Raw genomic sequence first — 21,963 nt, forward strand, 5'->3', positions numbered from 1 at the left:
CTAACTTAATGAATGATTCTTGTCTGACTCAAGTATTATTATATATTACTTATATCAATATGGATTCATCTATTCCTATATTATTGAATGATCCATTTAACATGTGTACATGCATACACACAGAGACACATAAATAGACACACACACAAATACCATTCATGCTTCCAAACTCTATTCAATCATCTGGAGTTCATTCAAACTGCCCTCTTCCATATTTTTAAATCCTTTCTCTGAAAATGAGAAATCTTGCTCCCTTTATCTTCAACGTATTAACTTATTTTCAACTCAGGTGGAGTAAATGTTTGCTGAGCAGTCTCACATTGCAACAAGTATAACAACATGTATGAAAAGTCTGGAGAGTTGATCAGGACAGGGTAAAATGAGACCACTTCCTCTGAGGGTATTTCATTTGCATTAAACATATTTTTCTAATTCTTTAAAATTGTTAACCAGCATATCTGGAAGACTGAATCCTTGTACAGATGTACTACCTGGCAGTAAAGTATAGAAATATGATTGGGATTTAACCAATGAGACTCACTGCCTGAGACTCTTCTCAAGCAAGTAAGCCTAAGGCAAAGTGTCAATGATGCTACTTAAAGAAACAAATACACCATAGCCAGATTTCCGTTGTCCTTAGTTTTAAACTAAAATGTCCTTAGTTTTTATTTAATTTCTAACTCTGATTTATTGGCCTTATTGCCAATTCTGTGAACTATCTAATATCCCTCTGATTAATTATTGATTCTACTTAAGCCAGTCAATCTATTTCTGTTGCTACCTACCAAAATCCTGACTGACAAGCCATTTTGAGTACTATAAGGAGACTAGATAAATAAAAAACAATAAATAAATAGAACACAATAGAATAAGTAAAATAGAATACAATAAAAGCCTGACCATAAAGGAGACCTTAAAATCATATCATAATAGAAACTATAGTAAAAACTGTATGGGTCGATTTGCAAAGACTAAACAGATGGCATGATTGCCACTTTTACATATAAAGGGCTTATCATAAAGGGATCATACTGTATCTTTATAAAAAATAACCTATAGAAAAAGAATGCTGGATAGAAATGGTAGGTTTTCACCTGGTAAAGCTGTATCAAGAGAGAATTAGTTACCGAAGGAAAAATGGTGATAGGTAATTATGTAAGGGATGGTGGATTAGACAACATTACTTATAGTTCTGAGATTCTATGGTTTACTTACCAAAATGCTTGTTAGGATCTCACTATGTGCCAAAATGTTAAATATACTAAAACTAAAACCGGTGCCATGACATGAGGGCACAACGTCAGCAAATGATGCTCTTTTACCCAAGCGAATTAAGCAGAAAATTCTTCTCTTAAATGCCCAATGTAACACTTATCAGTAGTCCTTTCTGGCCTAATAAATTATCATTTACAATCCCTCATAAAGAAAATTTCTATACTCTCTAGTCTGATTTAGAAAATTCATTCTGAAGAATGGGCTATGTAAATAAAACTATGAGCTCAAAAGAGAGCTTCAAATATCAGGATATTATTTAATGAGCAATTGAGTCACACTGTCAGAGCCAACTGCTCTGTCTGCAGAGTCATACATACAAGAATTCTTAAACCAGCAGTAAGAAAAATAAAAGATATTAGCCAATCCACTATCAAAGTTACTGTTTCCTCAACATTTTTTTTCATTTTAAACATTTACTTTCAAACTGAAAGTATCTAGAAGTATCTAAAAGCCACTGAGCTCTACTCCTTTGCTCAGAAAGGGAAGCTGATCTCAAACATAACTATAAATACAGATATGGGTTAATTCATTAAAGTTTCCATTTAAATATATAAAACAAAGAACTCTAAATTACATTCACTTTACCAATTGCATGCCATTCTCACCTTTCTATAAACACATAGTCTCATTTTACTACAAAAGTTAACTTTTAAATACTCCCAGAAAATGACAATCATCATATGCTATCTAGCTATAAAAATTATCATGTTTTATAATTACATCAGTTTCCTATAACTAAATCTTAGATTGACTTTCAGATATCAGTGGCATTCAGAGATCTCAAAAACAATTTTCACTTATGTTTTAAAAGATGTAGAGATACTCTGAAATTGTTCAGAAACTAAATACACTACACCATCCTAACTTCAGCTATAAAAGTTACATTCTACTTTAAAAAGTCCTCCTAAACAAAGAAGTATTGTTGATTTTCTTTCAAAATTAATCCCTGGTGCCAAATGACTGGTAATAAAAGTCTTCTACAATCAGGAAAAGGAAAAACTTAAAAAATTAGTTGGCTTCCTTTTCTCAATTCTACTAATATAATTCAAATTCTTTAATTAAATTCATTCAACTTAAGCCACCTACATTAGAGCACAGAAAGATTTAATTCAAGACAATTTATTTCAGAAGTTTTCTACTGATTTCCTTTCTTTGTTAAAATAGAAAAAACCCTCTAAAGGGCAAGACTATGAGCAGCTATATTTCTGATACTAGCTGGCACAGAGAAAGTACATTTGGTGGCTTAACCTATTTTAAGGAATGTTTAGTTCAACTTATCAGAAATGATCAGAGTGGTCCCATGCAGCTGTAATCTGAGTCATGTTTTATGAACAAGGGAATACAAACAAGACAAGCAGCTGGAGCAGCCTCACAGTCACTGATGCACATCTTTCTCCCTACAGCTATGAAGGCCATTTTGTCAAGCAGAATGAAACAGAACAAAAGTGGCTCTGAAGGTAATGTTATAGGCATTCAGATAACTACATATAGATGTACAGCTAAAATTACCAATTAGTTTACCAATTGGCTGCAACGGATTCGATTGGTTTGTAATTAATTCTAGTTACTGGCGCACAGAGCAGGATGGTTGGCGCCATCCCTTTGTCCTCCTGACACACAATACTAGTGCACAGGCCCAGGGGCCCAGGACATTAATACATCCTCCAATTCAGCTACAGGAAGGAGCACAGTGCTGTACCCCTGTGGTATGAAGTGGTAGAAACATGCATCATATAAGAAGGCAGTAATAAAAATGAACTTTAAGAAAGTCCTTTCCCAAGATTAAAATAAGTTTTACAAGCATTATTTTTTAAGAAGATCTTATTCCTTTTTTTGATTCAAGCTAACTAGTGGAATAAAAAGTTCAAAAGAAAAAACACCTGAAAGCAAAATGGCAAGTAAACCACTTTCAAAATTATCTACTATCATTCATGGTCATCCTTACTCCTCAGTCACTCATTGTTTTCAAATATCTCCCCCCTAAATTTTAATATCAGAAACTAGAAAAAAACAACAAGGACAATCAGGGCAGTCACTCTTGTGCTCTGTCCAGGTGGCATAGGGGCGCAGAGGACACCGCTCCATGATATATAGTCCTTTTGCACAATTTTGGAGAGAAAGCCAGGTTTTGAGTCTGTCCCTGTATATTCCCACAGCTTCTCAGAGTCTTGCAGACAATGACTGAGGAGACAAACTATGCAGAAAATAACTTCAACACTATTTAGATCTAGGTTGAGGCCAAATGAAATTTTGATTTAATAAGTTTTTTATTGCTTGGTTAAGCCCTTAACCTACCATGCTAAAAAAATGAACTAGAAAAAGAATACATAAAATATTCACCAAATAAAAGCCTATAAAAAAATCTGCCAATGAAACAATTCTCCTATAGTTTAACCTTACCAGAGTCTTTGCGGATAAAATTTGTAATTGTCTGAGTAGTGATAAAAATATATCACTCCACTGGCCAATTTTTATCTCAACTCATTTGGAAATTGGCTTAATTAGATGTTTTTCTCTATGGGTATTTCCCACTAAGATAACTCAGAGGCTGAGTTTCTTATGGCTAAGAATAAGTAAATGATGATGCTAAAATTTTTAAAAGGATTCAAAATCAACATACTCAAATTCAAATTCCCCATTGATAGCTATATGGTAACCTCCAGACACTTGCCTAAGACATTTATTTGCCTGAAATACTATTTGAGTAAGTGTTTCATACTCTCCTAACTTGTAGAGGCACATCTGAGAAATCTGATGACAGTCTGAAAAGATGACCTTTACATGTTATATGCTCTCTCTCTTAGAAATTACAAATAACAATTCCTTCTTTAATAACAGTAAATTCTAACAAGAAGAGTTTTTTCAGGAAACTGAAGTGGCAGTTTCCTCAAATGCACAGTTAGCTAAGCCCAAAATAGAGAAAATCTGATTGACAAAATTTCCCACACACTTCTGGCATTCATAGAGAATTCATTTAAAAACAAAATAGGTAGAAATACAAACCCATAGAGGCCCCTAAGTACAATATGTGCAAAAATGAGCACAACACAAAGAAATTAGATGACAGTGAATTTCACCATCCAGGAACTATGTGCCAAACTGATTTAAACAACATCCCCCAAATTCACATCCATCTTCCCACCTTCATCTAAAATCTATAAATGGTGACAACAGAGATAGGAAAAAATTGATTTCTATTCAAAATCTCAGGGACTAGGTTATTTCATTCTATTACATTATCTCAGTTTTTAAATGAGAAACACTTAATTGTTTACTTAATAAACAACCTTCAGTTAGAACATCAAACCCTCCCAGATTCTAAGGCAATGCTAGAATCTGGATTGGATCTGAGGATTCTGCTTTCCTAAATGCCTCTGTAATTCTAAGCCCTTAATATAACAGCACATATAGGCAACTTAGCACTAACTATAAGAAGCCTGGAAATGTCATTAAGACTTCATAGTAAGAGGTTTTAAAAACCAAGATAAGTCTATTTTGGACTCAGAAGGGTATGGCGATAGTAGGCCTCCACAGATATTGGCACAGACCTCAGTGAGCTCTGGGACAGGTCCTGGAAGCAGATGTCAAAGTTAAGCCTCCACACACATTGGCACAGACAGCAGTGCCTTCAGGGTAGGTCATGGAAGCAGCCCCACAGATAGAAACCAGCAGCCATCTTCAGCCAGTCCTAGGATGGGATTTGGAAGCACCAAAGCATGCCACCACAGATCTCAGCAAACATCTCCATATGCTCCAGGGCAGCTTCTGGAAGCAGTCTCACCAGCAGCATTCCTTCGCAGACCTCAGAGCATACAGGAAAGGACCTAGAAGTAGACCTGCCAACACAGACCCCCATGAAAATCCCAGCAAACACCAGAAAGGAGCCCAGAAACAGACCTACCATAGAAGACCTCAGTAAGACCAGATCTCAGTAAAACCAGGGACAGGTCCTAGAATCATCAACACTGATGGCAGGTGCCCCCACAGAAATCAGAGAGCTCGAGGAGTATTCTGCTAGCTGTCTTCACCACAGAAGGCTACAGCAGATCTCAGTGAGCCCTGACAAGGGTCCTAGAAGCAACCCAAAGTTGGTATCTCTTGGAAAACAATTGAGCAATCCCTACAATTGAGAACAGATGTTGCAGGCCTTGGCAGAGGAAACTAGAGGGTCTGGTTCCCATGAATTGCAGCTCATGCAGCAGTGAACCACAGGGACAATGGTTCGACACATAGTCTCTCAGAAAGGAGTAGGATTTATTATCCCTTATGCAATATAGACTATAAATAAATATATCAATAAGAGAAAAGGGAGGAAACTCTAATAAGTAGAATCAGAAATGATTGAGAAGTTACTGCAGACAGTTCTGAAATACAAAGAAGCTTACAAAATTCCCCAAATGAATAAGAAACAGTAAACTTCCATAGACAAATCACAACTAGGAAAGCAGAAATAGTAATACACATTCTCACAAAAAGCAAATGCCCAGGACCAGATGGTTTTACTAGTAAGTTCTATCAAACCTTCAAAGATGCACTAACACCTATTCTTCTCATGCACTTCAAAAAAAAAACAAAAAAAAAAAAAAACAAAACAGAAAGAGCTAATACTCCCAAATACATTTTATGAGACAACATTACTCTGATATCAAAAGCAGACAAGGACATCACAAAAAAAGAAAACTACAGACCAATAACATTGATGAACACAAAGGCAAATATCCTCAGCAAATATTAGCAAATCCAATTCAACAATACAATAATAAGTTTCAGAGAGAGTTACTCCAGGGAGGCAAGGATGGATTAACATAAAAAAATCAATCAATGTAATTTGCCATATCTACAAAAGACAAAAATCATATGATCACATCAAGACATGCAAAGAAGCCATTGGACAAGATTCAGCATGCATTTATGACAAAAACTTTAATAAATAGGGGTAAAGGGGCGTATCTCAACATAATGTTGGCAAGGATGTGGAGAAAAAGGAACCCTTTAGCAGTTGTTGGAAATATACACTAGCCCGACCCCTACTGTGGGCATGACAGTACCTCCAAATATAAAAAACAGATCTATCATATAATCCAGCAATTCTACTCATAGTTATCTGCTGAAAAATACAATAATATATAACTCAAAGGGTTATATGTACCCCTATGTGCATGCTCCACTGTTTACAATAGCCAAGTTACTGAAACAACCTAAATGCCTACAACAAAGCAGTGGATTATGAAGATGTCATCAGTCATCTAGGCCATCCCAGGCTTAGAGTCACCACTGTGGGGTGGGGTGAGGACCTAGTGACCTGCCCCTCAACCCAGCACCCTCCCAGCAGACCAGGCCACTGGACCCAAGCCTGGAACCACTGCTTCAGGGTGGAGTGGGGTGGGGTCCCAGCAACACATCTTTCAATTTAGCACCCCTTCCCATACATCCTGACCACTGGAACTAAGCCTGGAAATGCTTTGTGAGAAGGCATTGCACCACCTCAGATTCCACAAAGCCCCAACCACTATGCACACCACCCAGTAAACATAAAGAACATCAAAAAGGACTCATGAAGAACAAAAACCCCAACAACGGCTGAACAAACTAAAAGAAAATATAGAGAGAAGGAAAAATACAAATGGACAAGTTCTCAAGGGAGCCATACACCAAGAGAGAAAAAACAAATCTTAAACCCAACCACAAAGATACTGAAGACCTTTTATTCTTATTGGATACGGAACTAAAAATGTCCATAATCAAGAAAATCAAAGAAGATGATCAATACAAAGTAAACTCAGAAAAAGTTCAGATATATGCAAGAAAATGCAAATGCAAATGAATGCTATGAGAAATCAAGGAACAGAAAATTGTAACTGAAGTTATAAATAAAAGAAAGTAGTGGAATTATAGGATGTAGAAAGATCAGTGGAGATAAAAAGTTCTGGAGAAAGTCAAGGAACCAGAATAACCCCAATGGAATATTGAATCAGTGAGCCCAAAGAATCATATGTGGAAAGAATTAAAGTAGAAAATAAAAGAAGGAAAAAAGGAAAAAAAGAAGAAACAAGGCCTCCCTGGTGGCACAGGAGGTTGAGCGCCTCACTGTGAAGCTGTCCGCAGCCTCTGCAGCACCACCTCGACCCCGGCCAGCCGGCAAGAATCCCAAATGGCGCGCAGACACCGCCGCACCAACTGCTCCCCTCAGCAGTGTGTTTTGTCCGTCTGCCTGTTCTGTTCCCCACTCTGTCTCTGGTGAATCCTCTCACCCTCCTGCGCATCTGGCCTGTACCCCGGGTCTTGTATAAAAAATAAATAAATAAATCTTTTAAAAAAAGAAGAAGAAGAATCACTTCAACAATTATCTGACACTGTGAGGATAGAAAATATAAGAATCACAGGCATCTCTGAAAGAGAAAAGAGAGAAAGGAACTAAAAGACTATTTAAAGTAGTAATACATTGTGCAAAGATGAAAAATGATGTAAGAATTATATAAAATAAATAATCCATGAAATCTCAAAATGTTTTACGAAATATCGCCAACTCTAGCTGAAACTCATATAATGTTATAATGCAATGTTACCTCAATTAAAAAATTTTTTAAAAAGGTAGTAATAGAAGAAAACCTCCAAAACTTGGAAGGAATCAAACATGCAAATGCAGAAGTTAAAAGAATATCTAGGTGCATAAACAAAAGGAAATCTACAGCAAGACATGTAGTAGTAGTAACCTTCCATAAATCCAAGACAAAGGAAAAATAATGAAGGTAATGAGGAGGGGGGAAATGGAGAGCCTATAAATGGACCCCGATTAGGCTAACATCAGATATCCCTGAAGAAACATTACCTATCTCCAGAAACACCACATATCTTCAGGACAAAAATACCAAACAAGAATATTCTATCCTGGGCCTCCCCTGGTGGAACAGGTGGTTGAGCGCTGCCCTGTGAAGCTGTCAAGCAGCCTCTGCAGCGCCAGTTCAATCCCGGCCGGCCGGCGCTGAGGGTCCCACATGGCGTGGCAGACCTCTCCTGTCTTGCCTGCTGCTCCCCTCAGCAGTGTATTTCTCAGTCTGCCTGTTCTGTTCACCGTTCTGTCTCTGGTGAATCCTCTCACCCTCCCACACATCTGGCCTGTACCCCGGTTCTCGTATAAAATAAATATATCTTTTTTAAAAAAGTGTTTATTTAGAAAAAAATATTCTATCCTGAAAAAACACTTCTTCAGAAGAATCAACATTGTCAAAATGGCCATTCCACCCAAAGCAATGTACAGATTCAATGCAATCCCAGTAAAAATCTCAATGTCATGCTTCAAAGAAATATCAGTGAAATTCACATGGAACCACAAAAGACTCTGAGTAGCCAAATCACTCCCGACTAAAAGGGGGAAAATGGTTTTATTATACTTCTAGACTTCAAACTGTAGTAAGAAATCCATGCTAATTTAAAAAGCATAGTTCTGACAACCTAATCTCGAAGCTCAAAGATCTAGAAAAACAACAACAAAAAAAACCCCAAAACCAGTAGAAGAAAAGAAATAATAAAAACCAAAGCAGAAATAAATGAAATTGAAACTAAAAAAAACAATCCAAAAGATTAAGGAAACCAAGAGCTGGTTCTTCGAAAAAAATCAATAAAATAGACAAACCCCTATCCAGGCTCACAAAGGAAAAAAGGGAGAAAGCACAAATAAACAGGATCACAAATGAAAGAGGAGAAATCACAACGGACACAGCAGAAATCAAAAGAATAATCAGTAACTACTATGAAGAGTTATATGGAAACAAGTTCAACAATCTAGAGGAGATGGACAAATTCCTACAACTCTACAATCACCCAAAGCTAGATAAAGAAGAAATAGAACACCTAAACAGACCAATTACAAGCAGCGAAATTGAAATGGTAATCAAAAACCTCCCCCCAAAAAAAAGCCCAGGACCTGATGGATTTACAAATGAATTCTACCAAACATTCAGAGATGAATTAGTGCCTATCCTTCACAAACTCTTCCAAAAAATTGAGAAGGAAGGGACAATACCAAACAGGTTCTATGAAGCCAACATTACACTAATACCAAAACCGAACAAGGACAACACAAAAAAAGAAAACTACAGGCCAATCTCCCTAATGAACACTGATGCAAAAATCCTCAACAAAATTTTAGTTATCAGAATCCAACAATGTATCCATAAGATAATTCACCACGACCAAGTAGGATTCATTCCAGGGACACAAGGATGGTTTAACATCCGAAAATCAATTAACGTTATCCAACACATCAACAAAAAGAAATATAAAAACCATATGATAATATCAAGATGCTGAGAAAGCTTTCGACAAAGTGCAACACCCATTCATGATAAAAGCCCTTGAAATTCTTGGGATACAAGGAACATACCTCAACATCATAAAGGCCATCTATGACAAGCCAACAGCCAGTATCATTCTCAATGGTGAAAAGCTGAAAGCAATTCCATTAAGATCTGGAACAAGACAAGGATGTCCACTCTCACCACTGCTTTTCAATGTAATACTGGAAGTCCTAGCCAGAGCAATAAGACAAGAGAAAGACATACAAGAAATCCAAATAGGAAAAGAAGAAGTCAAACTATCACTATTTGCAGATGATATGATAATATACATAGGGAACGCCAAAAACTCCACAGATAAACTAATTCAACTCATCAATCACTTCAGTAAAGTGGCAGGATACAAAATCAACACGCAAAAGTCAGTAGCCTTCCTATACACAACAATAAATCTGAAGAAGAAGAAATCAAAAAAACCATCCCTTTTATTATTGAAACAAAAAAAATCAAATATTTGGGCATAAATCTAACAAAAGCCGTAAAGGACCTATACAAAGAAAACTATAAAACACTGTTAAAAGAAATAGAAGAAGACACAAAGAAATGGAAAGACATCCCCTGCTCATGGATTGGAAGAATAAACATTATTAATATGGCCATCCTACCAAAAGCAATACACAGATTCAATGCTATTCCAATCAAAATTTCAATGTCATTCTTCAAAGAAATAGAACAATTATTGATGAAATTCATATGGAATCACAAAAAACCCCGAATAGCCAAAGCTCTCCTGAAACAAAAAGAAGGAAATGGAGGCATCACATCCCAGACTTCAAACTATACTACAAAGCCATAATCATCAAAACTGCATGGTATTGGAACAAGAACAGACACACAGACCAATGGAATCGAATAGAAAATCCAGAAATAAACCCACAGATTTATGATCAACTACTCTTTGACAAAGGAGCAAAGACTATGCATTGGAGCAAAGAAAGTTTGTTCAATAAATGGCGCTGGGAAAACTGGGTCGTTACATGCAAAAGAATGAAGCTTGACCACTACCTCACACCATACACAAAAGTCAACTCAAAATGGATTAAAGAACTAGACTTAAGACCTGAAACCATAAAATACATAGAAGGAAATATAGGCGAAACACTACATGATTTGCACATCAAAGATATCTTTACAGACACATCACCCAAAGCAGTGATAGTGAAGGCAAAGATAAACAGCTGGGACTACATCAAATTAAAGAGCTTCTGCACAGCAAAAGAGACAATAACAAAAACAAAGAGAAACCCCACCAACTGGGAGAACATTTTTGTACACAACACTAATGATAAACGACTGATCACAAAAATCTGCAAAGAGCTGATGAGACTCAACAACAACAAAGGAAATAATCCAGTCAAAAAATGGGCAGAAGAGCTAAAAAGAAACTTCTCTGAAGAGGAAATGCAAATGGCCAACAGGCATATGAAAAAATGTTCAACATCATTTGTAATCAGGGAAATGCAAATCAAAACTACCATGAGATACCATCTTACACCAGTGAGAATGGCACATATTAAAAAAACTAGCAACAACAAATGCTGGCGAGGGCGTGGAGAAAAAGGAACTCTTCTGCACTGTTGGTGGGAGTGCAAACTGGTCCAACCACTATGGAGAGCTGTGTGGAGATTTCTGGACCTACTAAACATAGAGCTTCCATATGATCCAGCAATTCCACTCCTAGGTATTTACCCAAAGGACACAGAAACATCAATTCCAAAGAGCACCTGCACCCCTATGTTTATAGCAGCACTATTTACAATAGCTAAGCTTTGGAAACAGCCCAGATGCCCAAAAATAGATGACTGGATCAAGAAGATGTGGTACATATACACCATGGAATATTACTCAGCATTTAAAAAAGATAAACACATGCAATTTGCAGCAACATGGATGGCGCTGGAAGGGATCATGCTCAGCGAAATAAGCCAGAAAGAAAAAGAAAAATACCGGATGGTCTCACTCATAGCAGAAATCTAGAAAACTTAAATAAGGGACCAGGAAAATGAATAACTGTAAGAAAGTGAAAATCAAAATCAACAAAAAACTATGAACCAGAGACACTTTTTGGGGGTGGGGGCAGGAGGGGAGGGACTGGGGTCAAAATGGGGGGGTTGAAATTGTATGGGGAATATAAAAATAAAATTTATTATTAAAAAAATAAAAAGCATAGTTCTGGAACAACAACAGACACACACAGAATTGATTCCAGAAATAAAACCATACATATATGGACAACTAACCTATACAACTAACCTACAACAAAGGAATGAAGAATATACACTCAAACAAGGAAAGTCTCTTCAATAAATGATGGGAAAATTGGACTGTCACCTGCAAAAGAATGAAACTAGACCACTACCTCACACCATACACAAAAATAAACTCAAAATGGACAAAGACATGGATATAAAACCTGAAATCATAAAATACATAGAAGAAAACAGAGGCAAAACACTCTATGAAATATACTTCACAAATATCTTTGTAAAATTACACCAGCATCAAGAAAAACGAAGTGGTATAAAATGCAGGTAGATCAACTCACTCAAGATTTAAAGTTTAGACTAAAGGTTTTCAGCTTAGCACAAAGAGGAACTTGAAGATCTGTAATCAAAGCAATGAGGAACCTAATTCGTGGCTTTTAAGTATCATTATGCCTATATATGGAGAATAGATTGGCAACCTGTTACAAAGTTTCAATTGCAGTTTAGGTTTTTAAAATTGCAGGTTAGATGGAAACAATGTAAATACAGATGTGTGCGGGCGCACATGAGCGCGCACACGCGCACACGCGCGTGCACACACACACACACACACACACACAGGAATACTGCTCAGTGATGAAAAAAGATAAAATTGTAACATTTGTGGCAATACTGATGGAGCTGGAAGGGATTATGCTTGACAAAGCAAGCCAAAGGAGAAAGACTAAAACTGAACGTCACTTATATCTGAAATATAGGGAAATCAAACTTGAAAACCAACCCCTGAAAGCTGATCATAGATCTGAGGCATCCAAGAGGGCAGGGGAGAGAGGGGAAGGGGCTGGGTGGATAGGCAGAGGAAAAGCACAACAGGCTATGGTGAGGACTGTGGGTATTTTGGTGGTAGGACAGCTACAGTGACCAGACCTGAGGGGCAAAATCCTATACTGTCAAAATATTAACAAGTATGTAAAACAATGGTACTTCATTAATTAAAAAAATGAATAAAAACAAAAACTGCAGCTTGGACTAAAATGATAGTGGATGACAAAACGAAAAGATCAGGAGGTAATTCTGAAAGGGGCTGATTCACTGAGTTTAGTTGAAGGACGGTGGAGGAAGTATCTGCCTATTCAGGAAAGAGGATATATCTCAGGGTCTGGTGTAAAGAGAAACAGAAATAGAGGAGCATATACAGAAATTTCTTACAAGAAACTTAGCTAAGAAAGAGGAGAAAATGAGGGGTAGGAGAGCAGATGAAAAGAGAAAGAGCGGGAAGATTTCCTTCCCTTTGCCTTTCTTGTTTAGGGTGAAAGACAGATGTCAAATACTGATGGGAGAGGACACCAGTGAGGAAAATTGAAAATACAGAAAAGGGAAGAATTTCCAGCCTCAACTGTGAGTTTCAAGGCTGCTGGACAACACTGTGGTTTTTCTAAATCAGCCCTCCCATTTTCTATGATAGCTATTTCAGATATTTCCTACTCTCCACCCACCCAACCCTACACACCACATACTTTTTAAAAATATAAAGGGCAAAGAATCCATCAGGGGAATTTAAAGTTCTTACCACAAATTTCCACCCTGATCTGAATGCCAACTTGAAAAAGTTTTCTCTCAATTATAATCATTCTTGACCCCTCAGCACTCCTCTCCTTGCATGGCTTTTGAGATAATACTATTATTCTCCTACCTTTTTTCTATATTATTATTCATTCTGTCCCAGACCCTTTATACATCCTGAGCAATCTTCTCCTTTCAACCAGTAATAAAGTTTATTTTCTTTTTAGTGCATTTCACAGCCTTTGAAGCATTTTCTCACATCTCATTTTGATCCTTACTTAAAAAGTCTCCACTCACTGAGACAAAAACATAAAAGAGGCCGTGTTCACGTTCACTGTGACTCCCTCTGCCCAAGCAGCATCTGCCCAACTCCATCAGACTCTTACATATCCTCTCCTAACCAAGAGTCCCCATAAAAGGCCACTAAGACATCTTCATGTATATCTTCACTAATGTCCACATGTCTTCCCTCACATAAATCATGAGATTCATTGTCATCCTCTTTACTCAATCACTTAATAACGCCCATCCTGTCTCCTTCTTAAGTAAAATAACCTCTAGTCCCATCAAGCACAGCTGACAAGAACTGCTCTAGCAAGCCTAGTATGCTATGAAATCTGCAAGACAAACAGGCACTAGAGCTACATCCAAGGGTAGCCCCAGTATTAGAGTCTCACCTTCAATTCCCCCAAGGCAGAAATGGGAAACATGGAAAAAGTACATTGTATCCCTACACGTTTCCTCCCTAAATTCCCTCAACACATTCCAGAGGCAATGAAGTCAGCAAGCACAGCAAAGGTCTAGGCTCCCCTTCCCGCAGCCACATGCAAAAACCTTATAGACAACTCAAGTCCCATCTCAAACTTCTGTAAGAAAAAGTTAAAAGCTGCCATTTCATTAACTGCACACTCAAAAAGGTACTCTCCCTAGTGCACCCTCTAACTCATGTTATAAAGGAAATATAGTGATGAAGTTAGCAAAATTTTGCTGGAACTTCAGTTCTTAGTCATGCAGTTAAGTAGCTGATGACATAATATGATGGCATATTTTCAAACTTCAAAAAAATGAATAATTTAACCTTTTTTGATTATAGAGGAGGACTTGGTTAGCTAAAGGAAAGGATATTCTAACTCAAATAGGAAATATACTTTTCACTATAATTATATACTTATGTGAATAAGATATTATAGGTGTTATTAACTATTTTACAGGTGAGACAGAGTGAACAGCAGTTAACTAAAACTGAAACACAAAAATCACAAATAGGGATAAATCTTGAATCCACCTGGAAAACGAAAAAAGAAAACAAACTCTAAGTATATATCTCACAAATGGAGTAATCAAATGTAATAACGGAAGTACTTTTATAATGAGAATAGAGGGGAAAAAAAAACATAAGAGGATATATACTCCCAAAATACTTAAGCCAAATGATAAACTATCTTTTTTTAATTTTATTTTATATATTTTACATCATTTTTCATTTTTGCACAATGTATGCTTTTTCATCTTGGTTATATTCCCCATACAATTCCCACCCCCCTTATTTTGACCCTAATCCCTCCTCCCCCCCACCCCCCATTGTTTATCTCTGGCTTATAGTTGCTTCTTGATTTTGACTTTTCTTTATTATATATTAGTCTTTCTCCTGATCCCTTATTTAGGTTTTCTAAATTCCTGCTATGAGTGAGAACATCCAGTAGTTTTCTTTTTTCTTTCTGGCTTATTTTGCTGAGCATGATCCCTTCTAGCTCCATCCATGTTGCTGCAAATTGCATGAGTTTTATCTTTTTTGACTGCTGAGTAATATTCCACTGTATATATGTACCACATCTTCTTGATCCAGTCATCTATTTTGGGGCATTTGGGTTGTTTCCATAGCTTAGCTATGGTAAATAGTGCTGCTATAAACATAGGGATGCAGGTGCCCTTTCGTTTATCTTTCCTTTCACTATCGCTGCTTTGGGTAATGAGTCTTTAAAGATGTTACTGAGGTGCATGCCATGTAGTGTTTCGCCTATATTTCCTTTTATATATTTCATGGTTTCAAGTCTTATGTCTAGTTCTTTAATCCATTTTGAGTTGGTTTTTTTGCATGGCGCGAGGTAGTAGTCAAGCTTCATTCTTTTGCATGTAGCGACCCAGTTTTCCCAGCACCATTTATTGAACAAACTTTCTTTTCCATTGCATAGACTTTGCTCCTTTGTCAAAAAAGATTAGTTGACTGTAAATCTGTGGGTTTATTTCTGGGTTTTCTATTTGGTTCCATTGACTGGTATGCCTGGTCTTGTTCCAATACCATGCAGTTTTGATTATTAGGGCTTTGTAGTATGGTTTGAAGTCTGGGAGTGTGATACCTCCAATCCCTTTTTTTTTTTTTTTTTTTCAGGAGAGCTTTGGCTATTTGGGGGTTTTGGTGGCTCCATATGAATTTCATCAATATTTGTTCTATTTCTTTGAAGAATGTCATTGAAATTTTTATTGGAATAGCACTGAATCTGTAAATTGCTTTTAGTAGGATGGCCATTTTGATAATGTTAATTCTTCCAACCTACGAGCAGGGGATGTCTTTCCATTTCTTTGTGTCTACTTCTATTTCTTTTAACAGTGTTTTATAGTTTTCTTTGTATAGATCCTTTACCTCTTTTGTTAGGTTTATTCCCAAGTATTTGATTTTTTTTGTTTCAATAATAAAAGGAATGTTTTTATTGATTTCTTCTTCTTCAGTTGATTGTTTGTGTCTAGGAAGGCTACTGATTTTTGTGTGTTGATTTTGCATCCTGCTACTTTACAAAACTGACTGATTAGTTTGATTAGTTTTCTTGTGGAGTTTTTGGGGTTCTCTATGTATATTATCATATCATCTGCAAATAGTGATAGTTTGACTTCTTCCTTGCCTATCTGGATTCCTTGTATATCTTTCTCTTGTCTTATTGCTCTGGCTAAGACTTCCAGTATTATATTGAAAAGCAGTGGCGAGAGTGGACATCCTTGTCTTGTTCCAGATCTTAATGGAAATGCTTTCAACTTTTCACCATTAAGAATGATATTGGCTATGGGCTTGTCATATATGGCCTTTACATGCTGAGGTATGATCCTTGTATCCAGAGAATTTCAAGGGCCTTTTTCATAAATGGGCACTGTACTTTATCAAAAGCTTTCTCAGCATCTACTGATATCATCATATGGTTTTTATATTTCTTTTTGTTGATGTGTTGGATTATATTGATTGTCTCTGGAATAAATTCTACTTGGTCATGGTGAATTATGGATACATTGTTGGATTCTGATAGCTAAAATTTTATTGAGTATTTTTGCATCAGTGTTCATAAGAGAGATTGGCCTGTATAAACTGTATCTTTTTACATCACCATTTTTAAGTATTAGATGAGGAGCTTAATGGAGTTGGGTATGAATATAAATTTTAAGCTCACAGATTTCATTTTTTCAGCATAAGTTTTTTACCACCTTGATGCAGTACAAACAATGTAGAACACATCCCAATTCTCATCAAAATCTACTCCATTCTTACAATCTACAACTTATGCAACAAATTTCTACTACTGTTCAACTTTCACAAAACTGTGTGTGGATGAGTAGCAGAGCCAGAAATTAAAAACTGTCTTATGGCCAAGTCTAGTTTCTGAAATAGTATCAGAGACAGAGGCAAGAGTTTCTGCATTACACAGAGATATGATTGCAATAAGTCAAACTCATTTCTATAAAGAAGTACACAAATTTTTAAAATTTTATTTCTTCAATCTTTTACTTTTAATCAAAACTAAAGACTTTGCTGAGCTGACTGTTTTCTCAGGTAAACTGAGAGATTACCTAGACCCCATACTCATTTTATAGAAGAAATAACCCAAAATTAAGTCCAACAGTGTATTTTCCCACAACATGCTGATTCATTATACTCCAAGCATGATTTGCTTGAAACAGAAAAACTTTCACATGCTGATAGTATAGTATTAATTATGACAAGCAAACTGTAAGAATAGATGATTTCAGTATATGTTGCTATTCAATATAGATTCATTCTGAAACCACTTTTGATGAGTAATATTCTTAAGCTATTTGGCTATTTCAAGTTTTAGAGGAAATACAGCTGCTGTCTCAATGTGTAACTTTGACATTTCATCTATTTCAAAAGGTAAATAATGAATTCTAGGGTTTACAGCCATGTTCATGGTAGAAACAGAGGCTATGCCTGTAATATTTCTATGAGATATATCTCTCTAGTTTTCTCAAAATAATTTTATTTACTATAAAATAATATAGTATATAGTTTGTATTTACTAATAGGCCAAGCTTTTTATTAAACTTTTAGAGACTAATTAATTTGCATGTCTATTTAATATCCTATTATAAATACAGGTTATCTAACATTAGAAAACACACCGTGCAATGATAACCCAGTCTCAACCATGATTGTTTATGGTTAGCCAGCAACCTCACTTTTCTCAGACCAGAGTGAAATAGGAGACTGATAAGTATCTCAGTGGAAAGGAGCAATGTCCCATTAAAGACATCAAACATGAAACAAAAGTAAAAAACTCACTAGTGCCACCTACGGTATCAGTAGAGAACGCAGATAAAATTATGTGTGTTTTATCATTAACTAAAGCTTTGTTTCTTGCCCTGGATTATATATCAACACCATTTTCAATTAACTCTTGCACAGAATATGAAAGTACATTGTCAGGTAGCACTAAAGGGAAAAAAGAAAAACCAACCAACAAGAGAACTCCCGGGAAAACCAAGGAAAACCTGAAGACTCCCGCATCCAAAGAGCAGAGAGCAGTGGCTCCCGGGGTGGGGGAGACAGGAATATTGGTCAAAGGGCACACAATTTCACTTAGGAGATGAATATGTTCTGGAAATCTAACGTGAGCCATGGATAGTTAGTATAGTGTTGTATACTTGAAATTTGCTCAAAAAGCCCATCTTGGGCCTCCCCTGGTGGCACAGGTGGTTGAACGCAGCACTGTGAAGCTGTCCGCAGCCTCTGCAGTGCCAGTTCAATCCCAGCCAGCCAGCAAGGATCCCACATGGCGCAGCAGACCTCTCCTGTCTCGCCCACTGCTCCCCTCAGCCGTGTATTTCGTCAGTCGGCCTGTTCTGTTCCCCTCTCTGTCTCTGGTGAATCCTGTCACCCTCCCGCACATCTGGCCTTTACCCCAGCTCTTGTATAAATAAATAAATAAATCTTTAAAAAAAAAAAGTCCATCTTAATTGTTCTCATTACACACAAAAACAATGGTGACTGTGTGAATGGTGTATGTGATCATTAGTTTGATTGTGCCAATCATTTTACAATGTAAATGTATAATAAATATCACATTTATACCTTAAACATAATTTTTGTCAATTATATCTCAATAAAGCTGGTAAAAATCTGAGGCAAAAATGCTAAATTTTAGTATGGGGAGCTAAAGAACAATTTCTCACATGAGGTAATAAAAAAGTATACAGAATTTAGCAACACCAGAATAAAGTCATGTTTAGCAAAAATCGGAAAATCTGATTTCAAATATATTAGAAAGCCTGAAAGTAAACCTTACCTTACATTCCACCACACTCTGATCTGATTCACAGGTTACATAGATTTCATCTACTGCCCTGCGAAGATTGTCAAAAAGAAATGCCCAGTATCGAGCTCTCAAATCAATTTTCCGAGGGTGCCTTGTTTTAGTGGGACTCTTATCAAAGTGTTTCTCTCTAGTTGTAGATGGTGTAATTTTACAGTCTACTGCAGCATTCTGTGAAATAAAATAAAACATAAAAAATGTAAGTAAAATTTCCTCCAGGGATTGGACTTATATATAAGGCACATTTTTCAATATAAATACTTAAAAGCAAGACAGTCTTTTTTCAGTTTTTTAATCACATAACACTTATTAATTCATCTAAATAAAGCTTCTCATCTGAAAAAAATAAATTAATTGACCACTGGTTCCTGTGGTCAATTTTTATTTGTACATATCTGATTGAAGATTAGGATGATTTCAATATTAAACACTGCCTTAGTCAAACAGAAAGTAATAAAGTGACTCCTTATATACTGAACACATGTATGACACATTTACATATTTAACAAAAAATAAATAGCATCATACATTCATTTAGAAGTGAACATTCATTTAGAAGTGGCTGTATTTACTGTCACTTAATTTATCTTAAACCATTTTTTCACTAAAAGTAAAAATTAAAATATAAATGCAGTTTACTAGAAAAGAATGATAAATTAATAAAATCAAGCACCAGCAACAGAGCACTCACAACCTCAGCTGCATAGGCAGACATTGAAAATACAAGTTTATATTCTATAGCTTTAGACTAGTTTACAAAATCATTCCACCAAAAACATAATTATGTACTTACTGGCATGCAAACCTAAATTAAAATGCATACCTGAAGCTTATCACTAGAAGTACAAAGGAGTTGCATATCTCTCGGTGGCTACTTAACCTGAAAATTACTAACCTATTACTAAGTTATAACAACAAAAAATTAGTTATAGCAACCAGTTTTCTTTAGGTTGTTTTATGTGTCATTGTTGTTGCTTGTTTAACATTTCATTTTCAAATAAGAACCCCAGAGAGGACAATATCCAAAATAGCAGTCAACAGTGTCCTGTTTTGTTTCAAAGATTTGGCCTACAACATAACAGCGATTCCCGTACTTCATAAATCTTTTATACCCAATCTGATGTAAATATAGAATCTCCACCACCAAAAAGCAAGCAAAACACACACACACACAAAGAGGGAAGGGGAGAGGGAGACTGAAGAGTTTAAAATGGAGCCACCCTTCCTTCTAGTTCCCCATCCAGAGTAGGGTTGCCAGATTTAGCAAACGAAAATTAGCAATTGTATCTCACAGTCCTTAGTCCAGATACAAATTCTTAACATTCAAAAGATAAAATTTAAAGTAATCAACAACAACCAATAAAACCTTGGCCTACATTGCTCTCCAAGATCTTTCTAGCTTTAGTAGTAAATGATTTGAGTGTTATAGCAAATATCTCCTCCTTGAACTAAACCAAACTCAAAATCCCATTCAACTAGCACCCATCCCAGAGCAAAGTTTATTCTATTCATTGCTTTACTGATAACTGTAATTTATAGACTTACAGATCCTAAGCCTCATGTAATCTTCTAAACCCTTTCACACAATTTTTAATGTATTATTAAGCTCTACTTCACAGCTCAGAAAAAGAAGGTTCAAAGGCTGGTTTGTCCAAGGTCATCTATCCACAGGAGACCATCTCCAGTCAGAGCTCTGCATTTCACTGCTGACTTCACATTACCCTGCTGCCCAAGGTTCTGGGCAAGCCCTTTACTAGTATTCCAGAACACCTCATTTATCTTCCTATACACAATCCCAAGTTAAAATTAACTCCTTCACAGGACGTTTCCTCCTTCACAAAGTTTTTCAACAGTGGTGAGCAAAGGACTAGTGGCTTCAAGTGAACTGAGACTCTGTTATGGAATTCTCAAAAGTAATTACATTCCTCTTTACCCTTTTATATATTTACCATGTCAGATATCTTGTGTGTATGTAAGTTAAATACTACACTACTCTTTCTTATATTATCAAATATGCAATAGAGTTTTCAGGTTAAAATGCTTTCCTTTGTGATTCTGTTATATTAGAGTTCTGAGAAAAAAGGTACAAATTACACCTAGGTAACACCATCTGAAAGGCAAGGTACCACACAAATCTGATATTTAACTCTGACAAAAATAGCTATACTTTATATTAGCATGCTTATTTGTATTTTATCAAGGGTTTGTGAAGATATATCATTAAGTCACAACAAACTGGAGGAAAAAACAGGAAAAATATTATTCCTATTTTATAGATACTAAAACTGCAGTTTAGAAAGATTTAATTTGTTGACAAAGCCAAAAGACTGTAACAGAGAGGGGGCCAGAACCTAGTCTTCCAACTTTTGCTCCAATGTCCATAAAGCATTTCATATTGCATCAAGCACTCAAAAAGTACCCAAGTGTTAGATATGACCAATATAAAAGAGAGGAAATACGTTCACAGAAAAAAATGTAAATAAACTAGATAAAATATAGTATTTGTGAAGAAAGTACAAGAGCTACATCAAATTGCAGAGACCTATAAATCAGTATAGAGTTTCAGAGTATAGGCTGTTACCTACCCTGGTGAAATAGAAGCATCCACATGGCATGTTCACTCTGTGCCAGGCTAAGTGCTTTCCACACATTACATATGCATCACTTAGTCTTTAAAGTGATTCTATGTCATAGGTACCATTATTATAATTTTTACAATGTTATAGGTACTATTACTACAGAGGAGAAAACTGTTTTAGCAAAATTAAATGATGAACCTAATGCATCACAAGAAGTGACCGAGTCAAGATTGAATATGACGTAAGCAGATCATTGCCATGGCTTACTGTGCATACCTACTTTCCAAGACAATCAACAGAAGACAAAGTAATCTAAACTCTTAGGGTAAGTTAGAAGATACAACTGAAATCCATGAAGTTATATTGTTTTAATCAATGATTTCTGAGAGAAAGTCTC

General features: G+C 36.2%; 1 protein-coding gene and 1 non-coding gene across 4 annotated transcripts in view; one reads left to right on the forward strand and one right to left on the reverse strand.

The window, feature by feature from the left end:
- Positions 1-21,963, reverse strand: part of SCAPER (S-phase cyclin A associated protein in the ER) — a 196,622-nt gene that overhangs the window by 110,485 nt on the left and 64,174 nt on the right. For all 3 annotated transcript variants that reach the window (XM_054699974.1, XM_054699971.1, XM_054699972.1), the window contains one exon: positions 18,961-19,158. In XM_054699974.1, the coding sequence (XP_054555949.1) occupies positions 18,961-19,158 (198 nt within the window). The remainder of the gene's footprint in view (positions 1-18,960; positions 19,159-21,963) is intronic.
- On the forward strand, positions 3,286-3,486 carry LOC119239601 (small nucleolar RNA SNORA73 family). Its single transcript, XR_005123883.1, has one exon. It is a non-coding gene; the product is annotated as a small nucleolar RNA SNORA73 family (small nucleolar RNA).

This window comes from Talpa occidentalis, unplaced genomic scaffold (assembly GCF_014898055.3).
Source record: "Talpa occidentalis isolate TD23 unplaced genomic scaffold, MPIMG_talOcc4v2.1 talOcc4.11, whole genome shotgun sequence".
NCBI lineage: Eukaryota > Metazoa > Chordata > Mammalia > Eulipotyphla > Talpidae > Talpa > Talpa occidentalis.